This window comes from Calidris pugnax, unplaced genomic scaffold (assembly GCF_001431845.1).
Source record: "Calidris pugnax isolate Ruff unplaced genomic scaffold, ASM143184v1 scaffold47, whole genome shotgun sequence".
In the NCBI taxonomy this organism is placed as follows: domain Eukaryota; kingdom Metazoa; phylum Chordata; class Aves; order Charadriiformes; family Scolopacidae; genus Calidris; species Calidris pugnax.
The window spans coordinates 833,889-854,680 of record NW_015090809.1 but is presented as its reverse complement, the minus strand read 5'-3'; the positions used below and the strand labels follow the sequence as shown (position 1 = coordinate 854,680).

Sequence of the window (20,792 nt, the reverse complement as noted above, 5' to 3'; positions counted from 1 at the left end):
ATACTCTTCCCTCCCTTGTCTTTCTTTGCCTCTTGCTTGCAATACGCTCTGTTTCCCACTATGGCTTTCCTTGGTATCTCCACTTATCCCCGTGTCTCCTGTTGTCCCACAGGGCAACCTGTGCTTCCTTTGAGCTTCCTTCAACATGCCCTACGTGACAGTCTACACTGGCCATGGGATTGCAGATTCTCACTATGTCCAGGGCCTGAATTGTCCCTTCTGCCAGTCGGAGCAACAACTTGGTTCTCACCATCCTCTCCGCAGCCGCCAGCTGTCACAAAACATGCAAGAATGCAAGCCCTGGAGCCCTGTGCCAAATGGGGTTGAAATTAGCCATTTGCTTAAAAAAAAAAAGTCAGGACAGACTGCAAGGTAGACAGGCAGTTATGACTGTATTGAACATACCACCTAGATATTCTGCCTACTCCTAGAGAATATTTTTACTTCGTAATAAAATGTGTGCGCGCAGGAACCTCTGTCCATGGCACTAGTACAAGTGCTAATTGTCAAAATTCAGATTATCTGTTCTTGACCTATATATGACATCCTTCTCCTATTGCTTCCATCCCTTCGCCAGCATGACTCAGGTACAGTGCTGCCGCAGCCAGTTGGAGAAGCAGTACTGTTCAGATGGGATTGAATTTGCCAACGTGCGTGAGGAGTGTGACTCACATATTGGTGAAAATTCCACCTGTGAAGCTGAATACTTCAAGGTGAGACCTCAGAGCTATTCCTGTTCCTCTTTAAGAAATAGTATTGATTGTCTGGGCCTGGAGCATCTCCCTTACGAGGAGAGGCTGAGGGACTTGGGTCTTTTTAGTCTGGAGAAGAGAAGGCTGAGGGGGGATCTGATCAACACCTATAAGTACTTAAAGGGTGGGTGTCAGGAGAATGGGGCCAGTCTTTTTTCAGTGGTGCTCAGTGACAGGACAAGAGGAAATGGGCACAAACTTGAATATAAGAAGCTCCACCTAAACATGAGGAGGAACTTCTTTACTTTGAAGGTGGCAGAGCCCTGGAAGAGGCTGCCCAAGGTGGTGGTGGAGTCCCCTTCTCTGGAAACATTCAAACCCACCTGGACACATTGCTGCGGGACCTGGTCTGGGTGGACCTGCTCTGGCAGGGGGTTGGACTGGATGATCTCCAGAGGTCCCTTCCAACCCCATATCATTCTGTGATTCTGTCTAGATTGGTTGTTAAGGGTTGACACTGAAGGTCACTGTACTCGGTTTGATGCATACAGACAGCTTTTTTGCCCCCCTGCACCTCCTGTCTTTTTAAGGCTCTCCACTTTGTGCTTCTTTGAGAGAAACGGTTCCTCGTTGAGTGAAGCAGACTGTCTCATTTTGTTTTAGCAGAGGCAGAGGGTAGAATGCAAAAGGGTGGAAGTCTTGAATGGGTAATTGGCTAGGAAACTACTTTGGCATGAAGAGAAGACATCAATGCTGTCGGAAGGGATGGGAAACTCAGATGGGAGTTTCAGAAAGTCAGAAAGACTTGAGCTTTCATTAGACCTTCGTGGCCTACAGTCAAACTGCGTGGTTTTCAGTATGGGTGGTCCAAAGGCGTAGGGCTGAAGTTAATCCTCTCGGTATACTTATAATTCCAGCTTGTGTACATGTCCTTAGTTAATACGGCTTTGATTTACAATTGAATGGAGACATCTATAAGCTTGTGATAATAGCATTTGATACTAGAAGAAAAATGCCTGTCATTGGCATCTTTGGTTATTCTGTGCCCTGCCCTACACCTTTATTACTGATTTTGTCTCCCATTTCTTAAAAGGGAGCGTATTCTTACCACTGCGCAGAGTGTTTTTGGAAAAAAGTTCCACTAGTAAGATCATGACCTTGACCTTGACCATGACCCAGGCACAAACAGCTCTGGTCCTACTGTAGATTTCTTTCAGTGGTGATGAAAACAGATGTGTTTTTAATAATAGTGTTTTTAATTCTTCCCATTGCTCAAAGATGCTGAGTGTTTCAGTTCATTCAGTTAAAAAAAAAACCAACTATATGGAAGAAGGGAGACAATGTCTGACTCACAATTTTCATATCTTCAAAATGCTGGCTTGATCATGTTCCTGGCAGTAGGATGGTGCTGATGTCAGGGCTGTGAAGTAATCCGTGTTCTTGCTGTGAGTAAAAGAAAGGTAACACATGACGATGAGGTTGGCATTGTTGGGTTGTCCTAAACTTTTCTGCATGTGCAGTGTGATTTTTGTCAGTTAGGTTGATGGTTGGACAAGATGATCTTTAAGGTCCCTTCCAACCTAGAAGATTCTGTGATTCTGTGATTTATTCCCATGGTGGAGCATGTTTGACAGAGGGGACATATTTCATCTGTTGACCCAGGGTGTGCCCTGCTCCTAGCGTGTGGATTCCTCTCTGCAGCCTGTAGCATTAGAAGCCTTTCCACCCCAATCTGGATGTAGCATGAAAAAATATTTAGACCCCTGTGGCAATACTTTGAAGGGCTATGAACAGATGAAGAGGGACTGCACTGGTGAGCACGCTGCAGGTTCAAGTGCTTGCTACCAGAGATGGGTTTATAACAGCAGCACTGTTTGAAACACATGCCATGGGACAGCTTTTAAACAGAATGCAACTGCTCAAGGAAACCCACTTTCTCATCAATTAGCTGGTGTTTCCCTATGTGGACTTGTCAGTATGAGGAAGAAGAAGAATTAATGATGGCGTTTTTTAAAAACGGCCAGATTTCTTCAAAGATAGCAGGTTTTCATGGTGACGGCTGTGCTATTAAACAACGTGGGCTGGGCCTTGATCTCTGACCCTAAGAATAAATGGCTCAGCACAGCTCATGTCATGCAACTGACATCTTTCCCCTTCAAAACTCAGTGCATGAGGGCTGTTGGGAGCACTCGCTGGCCTCTGCTAACCCCAGAAATATGCTTCAGCGTTGTCTGAGGGATGTTAGTTGCCAGTAGAGCTTGCTAATATTTAAAGATTACAGAAGATTGTGGGACAATGCCTGAGCCCACATTCTGTCCCTGTTTAATTTACTGGGATAAACATAGTCAGTGTTATTTAATCTTTGTGAACCCGTTCTGCCTCTCCGCTCCCGAGTAGGAACATCCTATGCTTAATAACTACTGAGATAGCTGTAGGAGTATCTTTGTAGATAATCTCTTTGATTCGTGATGGACACAGACGATTTATGATCTCATATCTGTGAACAATTATGATTTCTTTTGTCGAATGCTTTTTTAATCTGATGACCGTGAGATGTACAATTTATCTGGCAATGTTGCCCTGCTGTGGTGAACTTTTACATTCACACCAACTCCAGCTCACATGGGCTTGAATCTCATTTTGCCTAAGTTGGTTCATTTTAGTTTAGCTTAGGTAGCAGAAAGAGTGATTTAGTAATTCAATTAGTAGGATTAATCGCAGCACTTCGCAGCAAATGAGGCAGCTAATCTTTCTTCTGAATCCAAAACTTGCGATTGGAAAGAAGATAAAAAGACCATATTTTGAAAACACTTGCCTTAGCTTTTACACTTAAAGGCCGTAGGCATAGGCAATAATGGGAATAATTTTACTCCTCCATTTTCTTGGAAGCACAGCTTCTTTTTGCTTTGAAAAAAAGGAATGCAAAATTAATCATTAATCTTTAAAATGTTAATCAAAAGACAGTAATCGATTTCCAGATTTGTTGCTGATACAGGAGAAATAGAAATGGCTTCATGAACTTTCTACCACAGCAGCCCTGTAGAAAGGAGCAAAGCTTGTAGAAATTTGACCTTGCTTAAGGTGCTTGGACACTTTCCTCCAAATTTATCATACATACTTTCTTTTTCCGAAGATGGAGATACAGTCTTATCTCCCCAGTTTTGTCAAGAATACTTGGTTTTGTATGTTAGGTGAGCGTGAACTTTTGTTGCTTTGGACTGCTGAACATACATATATTTTTTTTGCTCAGATCTTCAAAAGTTCTGAAAAATTCTGCTGAGTTATTCATATAAGGGCGTATAATGTATAACATTATTCGTATAATGGCGTTCTCCTGGAGCAACTGGTGAATCATGGCATAGACAAGTGTACCCTTCACTGGATAAAAAACTGGCTGGATGGCTGTGCCCAGCGAGTTGTGATTAATGGGGCGAAATCCGGTTGGCGACCGGTCACCAGTGGTGTCCCTCAGGGCTCAGTTTTGGGGCCGGTCTTGTTTAATATCTTCATTGATGATCTAGATAAGGGGATTGAGTGCACCCTCAGGAAGGTCGCAGACGACACCAAACTAGGTGGGAGTGTTGATCTGCTTGAGGGTCAGAAGGCTCTACAGAGGGATCTGGACAGACTGGATCAATGGGCCAAGGCTCATTGAGATGAGGTTCAATAAGGCCAAGTGCCGGGTCCTGCATTTTGGTCACAACAACCCCGGGCAACGCTACAGGCTTGGGGAAGAGTGGTTGGAGAGCTGCCCAGCAGAAAAGGACCTGGGGGTGTTGGTGGCCTGTGGGCTGAACATGAGCCAGCAGCATCCCCAGGAAGGCCACCAGCATCCTGGCCTGTATCAGGAACAGCGTGGCCAGCAGGAGTAGGGAAGACATTGTGCCTCTGTACTGGGCACTGGTGAGGCCTCACCTTGAGTGCTGTGTTCAGTTCTGGGCCCCTCACTACAGGAAGGACATTGAGGGGCTGGAGCGTGTCCAGAGGAGAGCCATGAAGCTGGTGAGGGGTCTGGAGAATAACTCATATGAGGAGAGGCTGAGGGAACTGGGCATGTTTAGTTTGGAGAAGAGGAGGCTGAGGGGAGACCTCATTGCCCTCTACAACTCCCTGAAAGGAGGGTGTAGAGAGGTGGGGTTGGCCTCTTCTCCCAAGGGAATAATGACAGGAGCAGAGGAAATGGCCTGAAGTTGGGGCAGGGGAGGTTTAGATTAGATATTGGGAAGAATGACTTTCCTGAGAGGGTGGTCAGGCACTGGAACAGCCTGCCCAGGGAGATGGTGGAGTCACCATCCCTGGAGGTATTTAAGAAACATGTAGATATGACTCTTCATGGCATGCTCTGGTGCCCAAGATTATTGGTTTGGGGTGGGTGTGATGTAGTGGGGTGTTGTGTTTTGGGGTTTTTTGGGGGGTTTTTTTTGGTTTTTTTCTAGGTTTTTTTTGTTTTTTTAAGGTTGGACTTGATGATCTCAGAGGTCCCTTCCAACCACAGTGATTCTGTGATTCTGTATTTTTTTCAGTCAGTTTTTTATGGCTTCTGCTAGCTAGTCTGGATTTCAGCAAGCGAGAGACCTCTTGTGGACAGATATGCAAAAGCAGTGTTAATACATGGTTCACCTTTCCAGATCTGGTAACTTAAATGATGACATTATAAATAATAAAGAACTGTTGTAAAATTTAACTAATTAAGAGATCTTATTGATTAAAGGTGTTTCAGGTGCTCCCTAATCATACCAAAACTAAATCTTCAAACTGCTCACATGTAATGATTTATTTCTTTATTCCTGACATCTTTTTTCCTTTCTGTGAGAAGGCAAGGTATAAGTGCAGTCAGGGGATCATAGGACTTCAAGCAGGACACATCTTTCTATCCAAACACAAAGACGAAGGCATGGCTTTGAAGCTGCATGGGCTTTTGCTAATAACAGGGGAGAGGCAAAGGAAAATATGTTTGAGATTATTATCGGGATCACTTTAGAAGAAAAGGCTTCCAGGCAGGGAAAGTGTAATAACAACTCAATCATTAGGTTGTACCATCCATGAGGTTCTAGCAAATGGGTGAATGGTCATCGCTGCCTCCGGGCAGTTGGCAACCTTTGGAAAATGGCTGCAAACACATCAAGAACTGAACTAATACAGAGTCTAGACTGCACTCCTGACTGAAGGATCAAAGTCTTGCAGAACAGGGTAACCCTGAAAAAATTAGCACGAAAAAGGGAATGTTGAGATTAATCTTACCCAGGATATTGATAGTTATTGTGACATACTGCTTTATGTCTGAGAATACCAGGTTGCTCTGTGAACATGAGTTAAACTAACCTTATCACTGCTGTGATTACCATTCCACGGTGGGAGAACTGAAAGAAAAGGTGACTTTCCAAGTTCACAGGTAAGATATGTGGAGATGTATGCAGGTCTACAGGGTCCAGGGTGTACTCTGAGCAAAAGGCCATTCATCAGCTTCTCCACCTTTTTTCTTCAGTTGAAAAGGAAGTGCTAGCCTTTAGGACTGCCAGTGTGGAATCTTCCAGAGTCAGTATTAAAAGCCACTTACCGTAAACGTCAATTAAGAAAACATTTGACACTTTCCATCTCTGGATCATTTTGGCTATGGTTTAGCAACATAATTTATTATCAAGATGTTAAATCAAGATGCATCATGCACAGTTAGAACGAATACAGGTAGGAACAAATGGTTCGATGCATTCAATTATGTTAATGAAGATACAGTTTCTTACAGACATTGCACAACTTAGCAAGCTCCGTACTTGAAGATTCACATTAGGTGGAGACAGAGGTCTTCAAGTTGTGGCTCAACCTGGAAGAAGTAAAGAACGTGAAGTTATTCAACACTTGAAGAATGGCAAGATTGATGATCACTCTTTATAAAAAAATCCAGAGAAACTCTGTAACTCCCAATTCAAGCATTGTGTGACCAGGCAACAAAATAGATTGAGTCAATTCATATGCCTGACAGTAGAAGCCAGTGAGGATTTCCAGAAGTACATAATGACAAAAATTGGCAAGGATCAGCTGCATTCAGTAACTTAAACAAGATTTGGTTATCAAAAATACGCAAGCTTAAACAATGAACCTTCAGCTCAGTTTTCATTTCTGTCTTGTAGTTTATGGTTGTGAAAATTGGAAATCTAACAGAATTGCAGACAGATGTTAAAAACTTTGAGAAAGATGCCTCGGGAAAATGTTAGACGTGTTAGAATAAATATTCAGAAATGTTGCAATTCTTGGAAGAGATCACCAAGTATTTTTTTCTAAAGTCATCCAGAAAAGCCAGAAAAGATGGAAATATCCCAGACATAATAGTGATGAAATCAGAACATCTGCCATTGGATGGAAGTAGTTGGGAGAACAGAGTAAAAAAAGTTGGTAGTGAGGAACCATCCCACCAAACAGCAGTTAATAAGGGAAAATATGTTTCTTAACATTATGGTGGGCATGAAATCAACACCCCAACACTGGCCAGGAGGGAAGGAAGAGTTCCTGCCATACAGCATTCTGCAGCAGGGAAAGGATTTAGTTGTGTATTTAAAGGCAAAGTACAAAAATAACATACTTACGTACTTCAAAAGTGAAAAAGTGAAAAGTGAGGCAAAGTACAAAAATAACATACTTACGTACTTCAAAATGCTATAAAGTGAAAAAAGATTGAAGAAACAAGGAAAAAGGATTTTATTATTTTACTTTCATGCTGCTCTAGGTTTAAAAGAACCTTTCATTGCAGTACAGAGAGAGAAACATAAATAATACCTTATAAAGGAAAGCTTAGTATATAGACAGGGTATGCATCTCCAAACAGTGAAAGAAATTTAATAGTTGCCTTCTGCTCCATAAGTGTGGTGCTTAAAGCACCAAATTACAGAAATTTAGTTCAGTGTTATTTTATATGCCACTGCTCTGTTTAAGGCTATTTTCTTCCAGCAAAAAAGAGTCTGGAAGAATAATAAAATGAACAATAAAAGCTTAAATCTGCTTTTACATGACAGTAGCAATTGGCAGAAAGCAATTCCAGAGGACCAAGCATCTTTGCTGTTTTCTAACAGCAAGGAAGGAAAACTGAATTTTCCTTCCTTTTGAACAGTGTCTCCTAAATTTAAAATTAAATGGAAAACTCCACGGGATTAACTTCTCCTGTCTTGACTTCTGTGGTGTGTTCCAGGGCTGTAGTTCAGCAGGTCTGGAAGAGGCAGATCATGTTTCATTGCTGGAAGCCATGTCCAGGCCATGATGCTTTTAAATAATGTTTGACTTTGTGGTCTGTTTTTCAGAGCAGGATAGTTTCTCTTTATGACCTGTTAACACTAACCTTGGATGAATCATGTTTATTTGCTTGTTTGTCTGCTAGCTCAGAGAGGGGGATGTTTTGCTGGGAAGTTCAGTAGGCATTACTTTATCAACTGAGTCGTGCATTTAATTGATTGTGTCTCAGTTTAACTGAACTGGACCCAAAAGGGAAGCAGAGGTGTTAAGAGTTCCCACTGTTCACTGAATGTTTGAAACTGGGCTATGCACGCAGGGAGCTATGAAATTCCATACGTGTACGTGGACTGTTCTGGTCCTCCACATCACCCTGCCCACACATTCACACAATATTTGTGAGAAATGGATCCACGTTCTGCCCTTGGCTCGATGTAGGTCAGATGCAGAGCTCACTGAATGCCAACTACAGATTAAAATGTCTTTAAAAACCAGTTCTTAAGGAGTTTGCAGAAAATTTTCCATCAGTTTGCCAAGGTGAGATAACACTATTGACACTACTGACAAAATTTGCGTTGAAGTGTTCAGGGCTAGGATTTTACCTATTTTTAATTTTTTTTTTTTAACAGGTATGTTGTTACTGTTGTTTGCTGGGAAGGACTGCCCAAATTCAAGGACAGAGTTGTGAACCCAGCCCGAAGATAGGATACCAATGTGGAATTGTCTTCAGAGATTGTTGTGTGAAGGGTCAAGGCAGCATTGATGTGTCCATCAGCGATGATGCTCCTAAAAAGGAACAAGGTATTTTATGTTGCCAATTATAAAAGAGCAAGACAAAAAATGATACGGGGTAGAAGGGATGCTTGAACTTTAAATTATTTCTTTTGGAATTCTTCTAACTTGATATCTCCTCTGAGTAACTTAATGATGCATGTTTTCTTGGCTAGTGGTAGTCGATAGATATGTTGTATACCACAGAAGGTTAAAAGAGCTGGAAAGTGGTCAGTTGCACAGTTTTTGGTGTCAGAACTTAACTATAAGACAGATTATTTTGGCTGCTAATGATCTGATCTTGGAAACTGAGTACAAGCTATTAATTTTTCGTAGCATTTTTCCCACTGATAAATTTTTCATTAAAAAGAAAATCAAGAAATGATTCTTCTAGTTGGATTTAAAAAACAGATGGCCTTTGCCAGCTCTCCAGAATTCAAATGTTGCCTTTTATGTGAGAGGCAAATGCTCACAAACTGAAGACATTTGAAATGTGTGGACTGTCTGGGAGAACTGAAGATTTCACAGAAACATGATATCTGCATTTCTTTTGAAATTATCAGAAGAGAAGGGCATCTAAATAGCAGCGGCTCCTGACATCCGTCTCCATACCTAGTCACAGAGCTGAAGCGAATGAGCGTGGATGTGGTGACTCTCACAGACCTGGGTTTGGTTTTGTTTTGGTTTTTTTCCACTTTTTCACGTAGCAGACAGATGTGAAACTGCAGAAAAGTCGTGCTGCATGGTGTTGCCTCCTTCATGGGCGCTTGAGCGCTGAAAACATGCAATCTGGCTTGCAGATCACCAGTGACAGATTTTGGTAGACATCATCCTAACCAATCATGTAAACTCAAACCCAAACCCCACCATAAAAGCTTGCATTGGTCTGCTTGAGCCAGCGTGTTATCAAACTTGTTTCAGGTCTTTAAACCTGGCTTTTGTCGGTGCACACCCTTATCAAGCAATGTTCAAAAATATCCTGCCAGTTTCTTTGTGTACCGTGTCTCAGCAGAGGAATTCCCCCTGTCCATTAGCACTGGGTGAAGTGACTGGACTGGTAAGTGTCTTGTACGTAGACCACTCTGCTAATAACAAAAATTTGCAGACTCAGTGTACCTGCGTGACAAGAGAAATCTAGCAACACCTGAAAGTCCAGAATTGTGGGCACAGCATACAGTATTTCCCCACTTACCCGTGTGGGCAAGTGGCACACATAATGACCATTATGCATTGCAAAGATGGGTCTATGTCAACAAGATGGGCAGGACAATGTCCTCATCATTAAACTGAGAAGCAAGAAGCTGGTTGAACGTATGTCAACTACCACTATCAACAATAAAAATTGCCTGTAGAAAGGCAGGGTAAGCAACATGAACAGACACCTTTGTTAGTTGTGAAGGGGAGATCAGTCTCCTTTTTGTGTGGCAGCTTTTTGGACTAGCACCTCGTGTTTGTGTTATGCAATAGCAAGGCATGCAAGGCGTTCTGCTGCAGAGAGTAAGGCAAGCTGACTCCCTGTATGTTGCTTTTGTCGTCACATAAAGAGTAATCCCTGGAACTGTGTCCCCAGAGACCTCTAAAAAAAAACACAGACTTGGGCAAAATTATTTCCTTAGCTGCTGTGTGACTAAAATGTACCTCTAGGACTCAATGTACCAACCCAGATTTGTGCCACTGCACAAAAACTTGCTTTCACATCTGTGATGTATTATTTGCTTGTAAGTGACCACTGGTTGAATAGGCTGATGGACGGTCACTGAAATAAGGCTAAGCTTCCTCTCCAATCACCCAGAGTATTTTGAGACCGTGCTTTTATACAGTTCACTACCAGCCTACCAATTTGTCTGCATTCAAAGTGGTGGGATTGGAGGAAGTCCATTAGCTAGTCCTTTGGACAAGCAGTGGCTTCAGGCGGTGGATGTATTCAGCCCTTTGATGTCCTCTGTGTGGAGAGAAGGAACTCTCAGGAGACATGTACTTAGCAGACGTGTGATCAAATCTCTGCGAGTTAAGGTATATGAAGTACATTTGAAAGAATGCCATAAATAGGTGCCCAAAAGTTGGGTGTGGAGTTCTTTCTGGAATGAAGTCTAAATAAGTAACTGAGGTTAATCTGATTTTCATTAAAACTGTGAGTACCCCAAGCTACTATAAAGTCAGTGGAAGCCAAGCATGCCTCAACAACATGTCTTACGAAAATGAGGTTAAGCTCTGGTTAAAAGCCTAATGCTAAGAGCCTGAATTTGAAGATCTCAGCCCATATGTAATCTGTGATCACAGCGTGACTTTCATATTGAATCAGTCAGATGGAAAATGCCCCATGGTCATGTGCATTTGAATGTCAAATTTAAGCATGAAATAACTGTAAAATATGTAAATAATGCTCTTTAATTTTGTCCTGGTTTATCCAAAAGCCTGGTCTGAGTCCTGTCCCAAGCAGGCAGCTTTTTACTGTGAGAAGAAAAGTGCTTTCTCCTCTAATGCCTATCTCTCCTCTTTCTAGTTGAAATTTCAAAGGAGGAACTAGACCAAGAAGATCCTTATCTGCATGATGGCTGCAGAGGTAAGTCAGGTGACTAGTCTTATTAGCCAGCTCTTTTGTGATTGCCTCCAATAAAAGTGAAGCAAACTTAGATCTAGAGATTAGCCAAAACCTTTTGCCTAAGCTAGTTATGGATAAAAATAAAAGAATGAAGATCTTTTCTAAGAAATAGTAGATCATTATGTGGTGCCTCAGTAGTTCTTAAATACAAGGGAAGCATTGTCTCCCATAGCAGAGTTCGTCTTACCCAACTGAAGCTTAGACTATACATTTAACTTTTATTTAACTTCTAGTGGGTAATACCTCAGAGGTGTTACCCATTGAACCCATGGAGTACTCTGGATTCTTCAGAAGATGGGGATCCTATATTAATTATGTGCATTCTTTCATTCTCCTCCTGGGATGATCAGGGTGATTGAATACGAACTGAAACTTGTTTCCTTTTGAGATGTATCATGTGAAAAAAAGAAAGAAAGGGGGCTATTGTCCTCATTAGTCAGGCTATTCTGCCTCCTGGGAAGAATGTGTTACTGGAATATTGTTCTGCTAAGTATCCTGATTTATTGCTTGTCACATGTGATTTACATGTCTATAAACTTAAAACAGCAGTGATTTATTATTTTCTACAAGCAATTCATAACTAAGTAATGTATTGTATGTAAAAGGATAAAATCAATTTAATAGACTTATACTCCAGTTGAGAGATGATTTACTGTGCTGTGTGTTGTATAGCTGTTACACTCTAGAGAGGATGGAAACGTCTGCTAGGTCATTATAGCTAGTCAAAGCCAACACTGGCTGTCCTTGTCTCCAGCTGCTAATTACAAGAGATGACATAGAAAAATGTGTTACATATTTTCCTAGTATTATTTCTTTATGTAATCAGTTGTTGCATTTGTCAGTTAATCAGCTGCCTGCAAGAGATGGATTGGTATGACTAATTACAAATTATAGTTTCTGTCTACAGTATATTTTCTGAATAAACTTGGCATGCTAGAATTACTTGTGATTTTCCAATCTTCACCAGGGGAAACTTGAATTTCCTAGGCTGTGGAACTTCAGCAGTTTGTTATGCAGCACCTTCATGGTGTATGAGGAAATTTAATTTTTTATTCCATCGCTTCCACGATAGGTTTTCCTGTGGCTGACAGAAGCTCACAGTATTAGCAGAGGTTCAGGAAGCGGTACCTGTCCATCTCAACCATGAGACTACTGTTCCTTCTAATGTCATTCCCTTTGCCAGTATTGCATACAGAGCTAATTTTGTGTGGTGTATTAATGGATCTGTCCTCATTAGAAGTTGTTGCACTTTAAAAAGTTACTTTAATTCACTCAGAAGTTTAGAATGTTATAGCTGCATTTGCCCATGTTGATTATGCTTATTTCAATTTTTTTTTTAATACCTATCCTGCTATTCTGAAAAATGGAAGACAACAGGTTCTATTTGTACTAATGCAAATACTCTTACAACAAATAGTTGGAAGCATATAACCATTTCTCTATTTTGAGAACATTAAGTGGTTTTAATATTAATTTAATTTTAACAGGATCAGAAAAAGTAAGTTTTCTTAACGATGAGCCAAATTTTGTGTAAATTTCCTGTAGTATCCTCTCTTTATGTTTGCCAGAATAACCCCACCTCTTTTTCACATCCTTTGTGACTCAGTAGCTCCTTAGTTACCCCAGTAGTAAGTCTTGGTTCCTTTAGGTTCTCTGTCACCCTCAATACCCTCTTCTCACTTTCGTTGTTTCCTGCCTGCTAAGTAGGAAAAGACCACATGCTGCAGCTCATTCAGGAGTGCGGTCCTAATAATGATGGGCTAAAAATAAAGCCTAATGCAGCTAATAGTGAAAATGTTTCATTAACTTATGGTGAGGCATCTTATCTTCCTTATTTCACAGTAATCACCATATAAAGTTTTTTACTTCCTAGCCAAAAGCTGAGGAGGTGTCTGAGCTCATCAGCATTTTCCCTTCAACTTCTATCAATAATGGGCTATGAGTGACTCCTTAATTTAATTCCTTCTTGTATTTATTTTAGAGCTAATAGAATCCAGTGATTCCAAACACTTCTTTTAGTGGTTAGCCCTTTCCTTCTTTTATGTGTGTGTATTTAGTTATCTGCTTTTCTAAATAAATCAGCAAGCATCCTGTAAATTAATGGCTTGTTTAAGTTTCTGTGAAGAGCCTCTTTATTATATAAGACTTGTTAAAATATCCAATTAGGTGGTGGACCTTGCTCTCAGCAGTGCAGAGACACAGGATCCAGTTATGTCTGCTCCTGCTTCGTTGGGTATCAGCTTCAACCAGATGGTGTCAACTGTGAAGGTAAAAGAAATAAAACCATTGCCTTGGTTGCTAACATCCTTGTTTTAAAAGAGCAAGAATGGATAAAAAAAGATCCAGACAGAAGAGATAAGAATAAACTTATGCCAGCTGGTGAAAGAGTTGAGATCATAAAAAGTCGATTTAAATGGAGTCTTGGAATAAGAGTTGTGGGAAGATGGAGTTAAGAAAGAATCAGTAGAAGAGATGGAGGATTTAGAGTGGGGAGGAGGCAGAATTTCTTGAATTCATTATTGTGAATAACGCCAAAATAAAATACCTGTCCTCTTTTATAATAGTAGATAGTAATTGATAAGGCAGATGAAGTAGGGTAGGATTCTTCAGCTTGCTAAGGACATAACTGACAGAAAGCATGAAATTCCTGGATATTGTGAGTGGCATGGGAATAGTCATGGGAAGGAATTGTTAAGTTTGTCCCAGAAGAACTAAAGGGACATAAAATGAAATGGGCTGGGATAGAGCTCATTGGTCTTGGCTTCAGACATGTGCAGTGTAGACGTTGGCTTCTGAGCTAGCCAGCCTAGGCTCCTTTCATTGCTAATTGAGAGAAAAAAGCACTTCAGGGCACAGTTCATCTTGCCTGTTCTGCATAGCTCTTCTAGGATTAAAAGTGTTTCTCAACAGGAGTGTCTTTTTCTGTCACTGACCGAAAAGGGAGTCTAGGTAAGTAGCTCAGATACAAACTTCAAATATAAAATAGACATTGATAAATGGACAGATTAACCTAGTGTGAAATAAAAGGGAAGAGCTTCTACTTTTGATGCACGTGGATGCCAAATTTTCTTATGTATTAAAAGAGAAGATGAAAAGAATCACAAAAGAAATGCCCATCGGTAGCTATAAAGTAGAAAGTTGCTACTTGTGGCTCAGGGACTCCCGAAGCCACGTGTTGCAGAAGCAAGGGAAGGATTTCTGAAGGTATCCCTCATTCACAGAATCATCTGCTGCTGGTCTCAGTCAGATGATATTGGCCTTTCACTGTCCCTCAGTACAACTTCCTCCCCTTTCTTCAATACTGTGAATCAGCAGTCATAAGTTCGGTTACCAATGGGGTCAAAATGTCTTTACTGGCTCATGCTCTGACAACAGAGATGAGTAGCCACGTTGTGGGTGTGTGAGTGTGAGGTCAAATCCACACTCTTCTTTGTATTCTAATCCTAAAACTAATGACTGGTTGGAGGTGTGCTCAAAGCTAGCCTTTGACCTCATCTCTTCCCGGCGATATCATGTTTCTTATTTACTCTTTTTTTTTTTTTTTTCCCCCAAATGATTTTGCATACTCTAGATATTAATGAGTGTATCACTGGGACACACAGCTGTGGGATTGGACAAACCTGTGTCAATACGTTAGGATCCTTTCGCTGTCAGCGGGACACGAGCTGTGGAACTGGTTATGAGCTAACAGATGACAGTCGTTGCAAAGGTACGTCCTTGTGCAGAGAAACTGAAATCTTCCAGACTTAAGTAAAAAAAAAATAAGTACATCGTCATGTCAGGGTCTTTTAATTCTGATAAACACACATGTAAACTGTAGTTGCACAGGGATACACAGACAGTGCTAGCTCTTCTGAGACTGTAGTTTCCCACCTGCCACCTTGCAGGTACCAGATCAGACTGTCTATGGACTACTACAAAGACTTCCAGGAGAGAGAACCACATTTATTTTACACTGGTGATTTGTGTTGCGTGGTAGAAGCTGGTCTGAGGACTGAAACAGTTGATTTTGAAGGCCCAGCACTCAAAATATACACATTTTTCTGGTGGTTACTTCTGGCTAGCTCTAGTCTGGTTCTGTGAATTGGTTGCTCATTAGCGAGTAGAGTATCTTAAATCCTGCTCCTGGAGGACTGTTCTTGACTAGCTATGTTTGAACACAAGGGTAATAGTGTTCATTTTTTACTAAAGAAATTAATAATTTCAACTTGCATCTAGCTCAAAGTATGCTGTTACGTGCACCTATAACTTCACCTGACATGCTACCTTCACAGAGATATAAATTAGCAGCAAACTCCATTTGATGTGGAATGAGTTTCCGCTATGAGAAGGTCTGTTCCCTCAGAGCTTAGAGTTGTTTATAAATGGAGTCATTTCACTCCACTAAGTAAATTACCTTAACCAAAACTCTGGATAAGGTTTTATTGTAGAAACTGATATTGATTGAATAAAAAAGCTGATGAACAAACTCCAACGCAAAACTTGCAGAACATACAGACAATGTTTTTAAAGTATCATGGTCTAACTTTGATTCCCTGAAGTAAAATTTCTGCTGATTTGAATGACATCAGATTTAGGCCAACAAATAGCTTACCAGCAAGTATTAACAATCCTCTTGGAGAAAAAGGAATACAGACAGTAAATTATGCATGCCATTAATGTTAGAAATTTCATATCTGGATAAGGTATGTTAATAAGGTTAATGAATAATGTTTTATGTTAATAGTGATGAAAATAGAAAATTAATAATCTTCATGTATGATTTTTAAATGCCAAATAAAATGACTGTGATGTGCAACATGTAAAATCCTGCTGAACTTAATTCACTGTTAATCCATCCTAAACTTAAAATCGGCTCCACAATTATTATTTAAGTCTCACAAAGCTCTGGGGATAAGCAGTTGCGTCTACTGTTGTGTCAGCTGCATAAATGGGAAGGCTGAGGCATTCTATTACTAGAAAGTTTCTGTATTTTAATAGCTTTAGGAGATTTCATCCCATTGCAAGGTGGCAAGCATTAAATTTTAGTTGCTAGTATGCTTTCATGTGGACAGGGTTACATTCATGAATGAAGCCTCTTAACCCTTATCTGCTTTATCTGAACCGTAATTTATTCACAAATACTTATTGTCTATTCTGAGCTGGAATGAAATATTAAAGTGAGCAGAAATCATATTTATGTGCATTTTAAAGCACAATAATGCAAGGATATTGTAAGCCTTAATGTGGATGAGAATCAAGGCCAATTAATTCACTTATGAAAGAAATGAACTGTCCGCATTGGATCTAAGGTTAAAATTAAAATTGCACTTGGACATATAATTAAATCTTTCTGACTTCAAAGCTGAGCCCATGTACAGGCACACTGCTGAATCAAGGCTGAACATGATGCTTCAAGTGCTCTATAATCCTGAATCATTTAGTTGTGAGAACTGAACTTGTAAAGCATAATAAACGTACACGCCCCTATATATAATGTTAATAATGAAATAATAATAATAAAAAAACCTTAATTTATTCTACTTGTTTTTACTGAGATTCTGTTTGAGGTAGTGAGTCAGGTTGATCCTGGGTCACTGCATTGAATTGTATGAAGGTACGACGAGGATTAACGTGTCTGGCATTTTTAACTATGTCTCAGGTGTTAAATGTGATGTAAAAACTTCTGTCAAACTCCCGCTAACAATTTTTTTTTTTTTTTTTTGTGTGATGTACCAGATATTGACGAATGTGAGACTGGTACTCATAACTGCCCCCCCGATTTTATCTGTCAGAATACTCCAGGATCTTTCCGTTGCCGACCCAAGCTCCAGTGCATGAATGGGTTTATACAGGACGCGCTAGGCAACTGTATTGGTAAGACAGAAATCCTTATCTCACTCAATACTTAAGTGTTGCCCACGAGATAAGTTGTAGTTTCACTGGGTGAGCTCTGAGCCTCTCGAGTCATTCTCTGTGCCTGCACGCGTTGCTCTGCTGTGTGTTTTTTCTGCTCCTTTAAAGGCAGGTTCGGTCCCACAGGTGAGATTTACAGATGAAAACCATTTAAATAAAAGGCTTAAATGCTTGATCTCTATTTTTAATGAGATTTGGTTACCTAAGGCACTAAGTTGCATTTGAACATTTCCCCTACGTCTTTGGGCATTTTATCTGAAAGAAAATCAGCAAAAAAAAAAAAAAAAGTGATGTGCTTTATCTCCCTCTATCCAAAAGCTTTTAGCTAAAGATTAGTATAAAAACTGTAATTTATGACATCCTCTGTGACACGCTTTGTTGATATCCATACACGAGGGTTTACAGGTATGTAGGTCTTTCCAGACCTGTCCCCCATTACTTACAGCCTACCAAGAATCTTACTGTGTGTGAGAATGATGGGCCAGTTGTCACACACTGTGGAGAAGAGTTTTATTTTAAAGGCTGATTGTAATCTATCGGGCTAATGCCTTGTTCCCAGGACTCCTAGAAAACAGAATTATAACCTTGATATTTATATGATAACTAACGTATCTTGATACGTTAGAATTACTGGTTTTCAGCAGACTCCAGATGGAATTGTCGAATGTGACCTACAAATCTATCAGTTATTCCCTTGAGTAGTGTTTTCAAGTCTCAACTTAACACTGAATTTCCCCATGGGCGTAGCGTGTCTTGGACTTGTGGAACTGGCTGAGCGGCACCAACTGCCAAGTCTAGCTCATTGTCAACCCCTCGTTCTCCTGACTATATCATACCCTGTAGTGCCGAAATCTGACACTGGAAACACTTGAGACTGAAAACAAAATTGCAGCCTTTAAAATGAAGGGGGCCAGTGCTTGCACACAACAAACCCTTTGAAGACATATATCTGCCATAGGTAGCATCAGGTCCACGGCAGCTAGTAGGCAGCTTGCCTTCACTGATATTAGTAAAGCCTCATCAATTTGCAGTGGCAATAGTTAAGTCCCCTGAAATGTGTTTGCTCAAAATATTTGCCAAAACAATTTCAGAGACTGATTTTACACACTGGAAACAAAATGCTGCCCTATGTGGTATTGAGGGAAAAAAGTACGAAAACTTTCCTGTCTTTCCAGTGTCTCTGTAAGCTGAAATTTTTACACTCTACGAGTTGGGACAGGCCTGCCTGAAGTGTTTCACGTTATACTGCGTCACAGAATCACAAAATGATATGGGGTTGGAAGGGACCTCTGGACATCATCCAGCCCAACCCAGTCATACAGCAAGAAAACTATGATCTAGTTGCCATCACAGAAATGTGGTGGGAGGACTCGCATAACTGGAGTGCTTTGATTGATATCTACCAACTTTTCAGAAGGGACAGGCAAGGAAAGAGAGGTGGTGGGGTGGCCCTTTATGTTAAGAGCAGTATTGTATGCCTAGAACTTAGCAATACGCGTGATGACAGTGTTGAATGGATAAGTTTATGGATAAGAATCAAGGGGAAGACCAGTAAGGAAGACATCGTGGTGGGAGTTTGTTATAGACCCCCAAACCAGGATATAAAGGCTGATGAAATATTCTATAAGCGGCTGGCAGAGGCCTCGCCATCAATCTCCCTTGTACTCATGGGGGACTTCAACTTCCCAGATATCTGCTGGAAATATAACACAGCAGAGAGGCAACAGTCCTGGAGATTCTTGGAGTGCATGGAAGACAACTTTCTAACGCAGCAGGTGAGGGAACCAACTAGGGAAGGTGCCCTACTGGACCTGCTGATAGTTAACTCAGAAGGTCTTGTGGGGGATGTAAATGTTGGAGGCCGTCTGAAGCAAGACGGGGGGCCAGCAAACTGCCACCTTGGACTTCCGAAGGGCAGACTTTGGCCACTTCAGGAGCATGGTTGGAAGTGTCCCTTGGGAGACAGTCCGTAAGGGCAAGGGTGCCCAGGAAGGCTGGTTGTACTTCAAGGAGGCACTCTTAAAAGCGCAGGAAAGAGCCATACCCAAGTCCCCAAAAACAAGCAGGAAGGGAAGAAGACCAGCCTGGCTAAATAGAGAGCTTTGGCTGGAGCTCAGGAACAAAAAGAAGGTTTATGATCTTTGGAAAAGGGGCCTGGCAGGCAAGGAGAAATACCAGGAAGCAGTGAGGATATGCAGGGGGAAAATTAGAAGGGCCAAGGCTCAAGCTGAGCTCATCTTGACCACTACAGTTAAGAATAACAAAATAACAAAAAGGGGTTTTTTTCAGTATGTAAACAGTAAAAGGCACATTAGGGATAATGTGGCCCACTGATGAACAGTGGTTGCCAGTGAGAGGACGAGGGGCAACGGGCACAAGTTGGAACATAAGAGGTTCCACTCAAATATGAGAAAAAACTTCTTCACAGTGAAGGTGACAGAGCCCTGGCAGAGGCTGCCCAGGGAGGGTGTGGAGTCCCCTTCTCTGGAGATTTTCAAGACCCGCCTGGATGCTCCTGAGTGACATGCTCTGACAAGCTCTAGGCAATCCTGCTTCAGCAGGGGAGTTGGACTAGATGATCTCTATGGTCCCTTCCAACTCTTAAAAATTCAGTGAAAACCCTCTGCCAGAGCAGGTCCACCCAGAGCAGGTCCCACAGGAATGTGTCCAGGCGGGTTTTGAATGTCTCCAGAGGAGACTCCACCACCTCCCTGGGCAGCCTCTTCCAGGGCTCTGCCACCCTCACAGCAAAGAAGTTCCTCCTCATGTTTAGGTGGAACTTCTTATGTTCAACTTTGTGCCCATTTCCTCTTGTCCTGTCCCTGGGCACCACTGAAAAAAGACCGGCCCCATTCTCCTGACACCTCCCCCCTTTATAAGCTTATATGTCCCCTTCCCCACCCTCAAGCAGCCAACATTTTGCAAGCTGGATGCTGTACTTAATACTGTAACAGCTGGAAAGCAGTAGCTCTTCAAGAGTTAACAGTACCACTGTGAAAAATGGTGAAAATATCCCAGTGAAACAGTTGGGAAAATTTTAGCAAGAGAAATACAGATGTGAAGCTGGACTTTGCTGAAGGTTATGGGATGCAAGCTTATCCACTCAAACAGTGCTGCTCCTGCAAACTGTCAGAGCCTGGTTACATGAACATTTCCAGGTAGCAAAAGCTGCCTCAGTACCTCCACTGATTCCCAACTCTGCAACTCCTTTCCCCCAGACTAATTGCACATGATAACCTTGCATAAAAGCGGGTTCCTTACCTTCTTGGCTAGATACACTGTACCAGATCGTACTCTAAGACAATTTAGTCTCATCTCATTCCATTTTCTGAGATTTTACTTGACAGTGGGTGAAGCAAAGGATATCTTTGTCACAAAGTGATATGATGCCCAGTTTGTAAAAAATCAGACATACGTTTGGTGGATGGTAGAGGGCTGCATAGTCTTGTGAATATATAATTCTCATTCTTAGGTGTTTACATGGACAACTTACTATAAAACAAGGTAAGGTATTCATGACGAATACCTGTGAGAAGTATTTTATCTCTCTGTAAAAATGGAGTCAGCTACTACCTCTATGAGCATGGACTACCAAATAGTTTGTTCACTGTGAG

At 41.2% G+C, this 20,792-nt stretch overlaps 1 protein-coding gene across 3 annotated transcripts in view; it reads left to right on the top strand.

Moving 5' to 3' along the window:
- The window catches only part of FBLN1 (fibulin 1), a 74,745-nt gene that overhangs the window by 7,054 nt on the left and 46,899 nt on the right, over positions 1-20,792 (top strand). For all 3 annotated transcript variants that reach the window (XM_014938411.1, XM_014938410.1, XM_014938412.1), the window contains exons 2-7: positions 578-713; positions 8,540-8,711; positions 11,185-11,244; positions 13,450-13,551; positions 14,855-14,992; positions 17,002-17,139. In XM_014938411.1, coding sequence (XP_014793897.1) covers positions 578-713; positions 8,540-8,711; positions 11,185-11,244; positions 13,450-13,551; positions 14,855-14,992; positions 17,002-17,139 — 746 coding nt within the window. The remainder of the gene's footprint in view (positions 1-577; positions 714-8,539; positions 8,712-11,184; positions 11,245-13,449; positions 13,552-14,854; positions 14,993-17,001; positions 17,140-20,792) is intronic.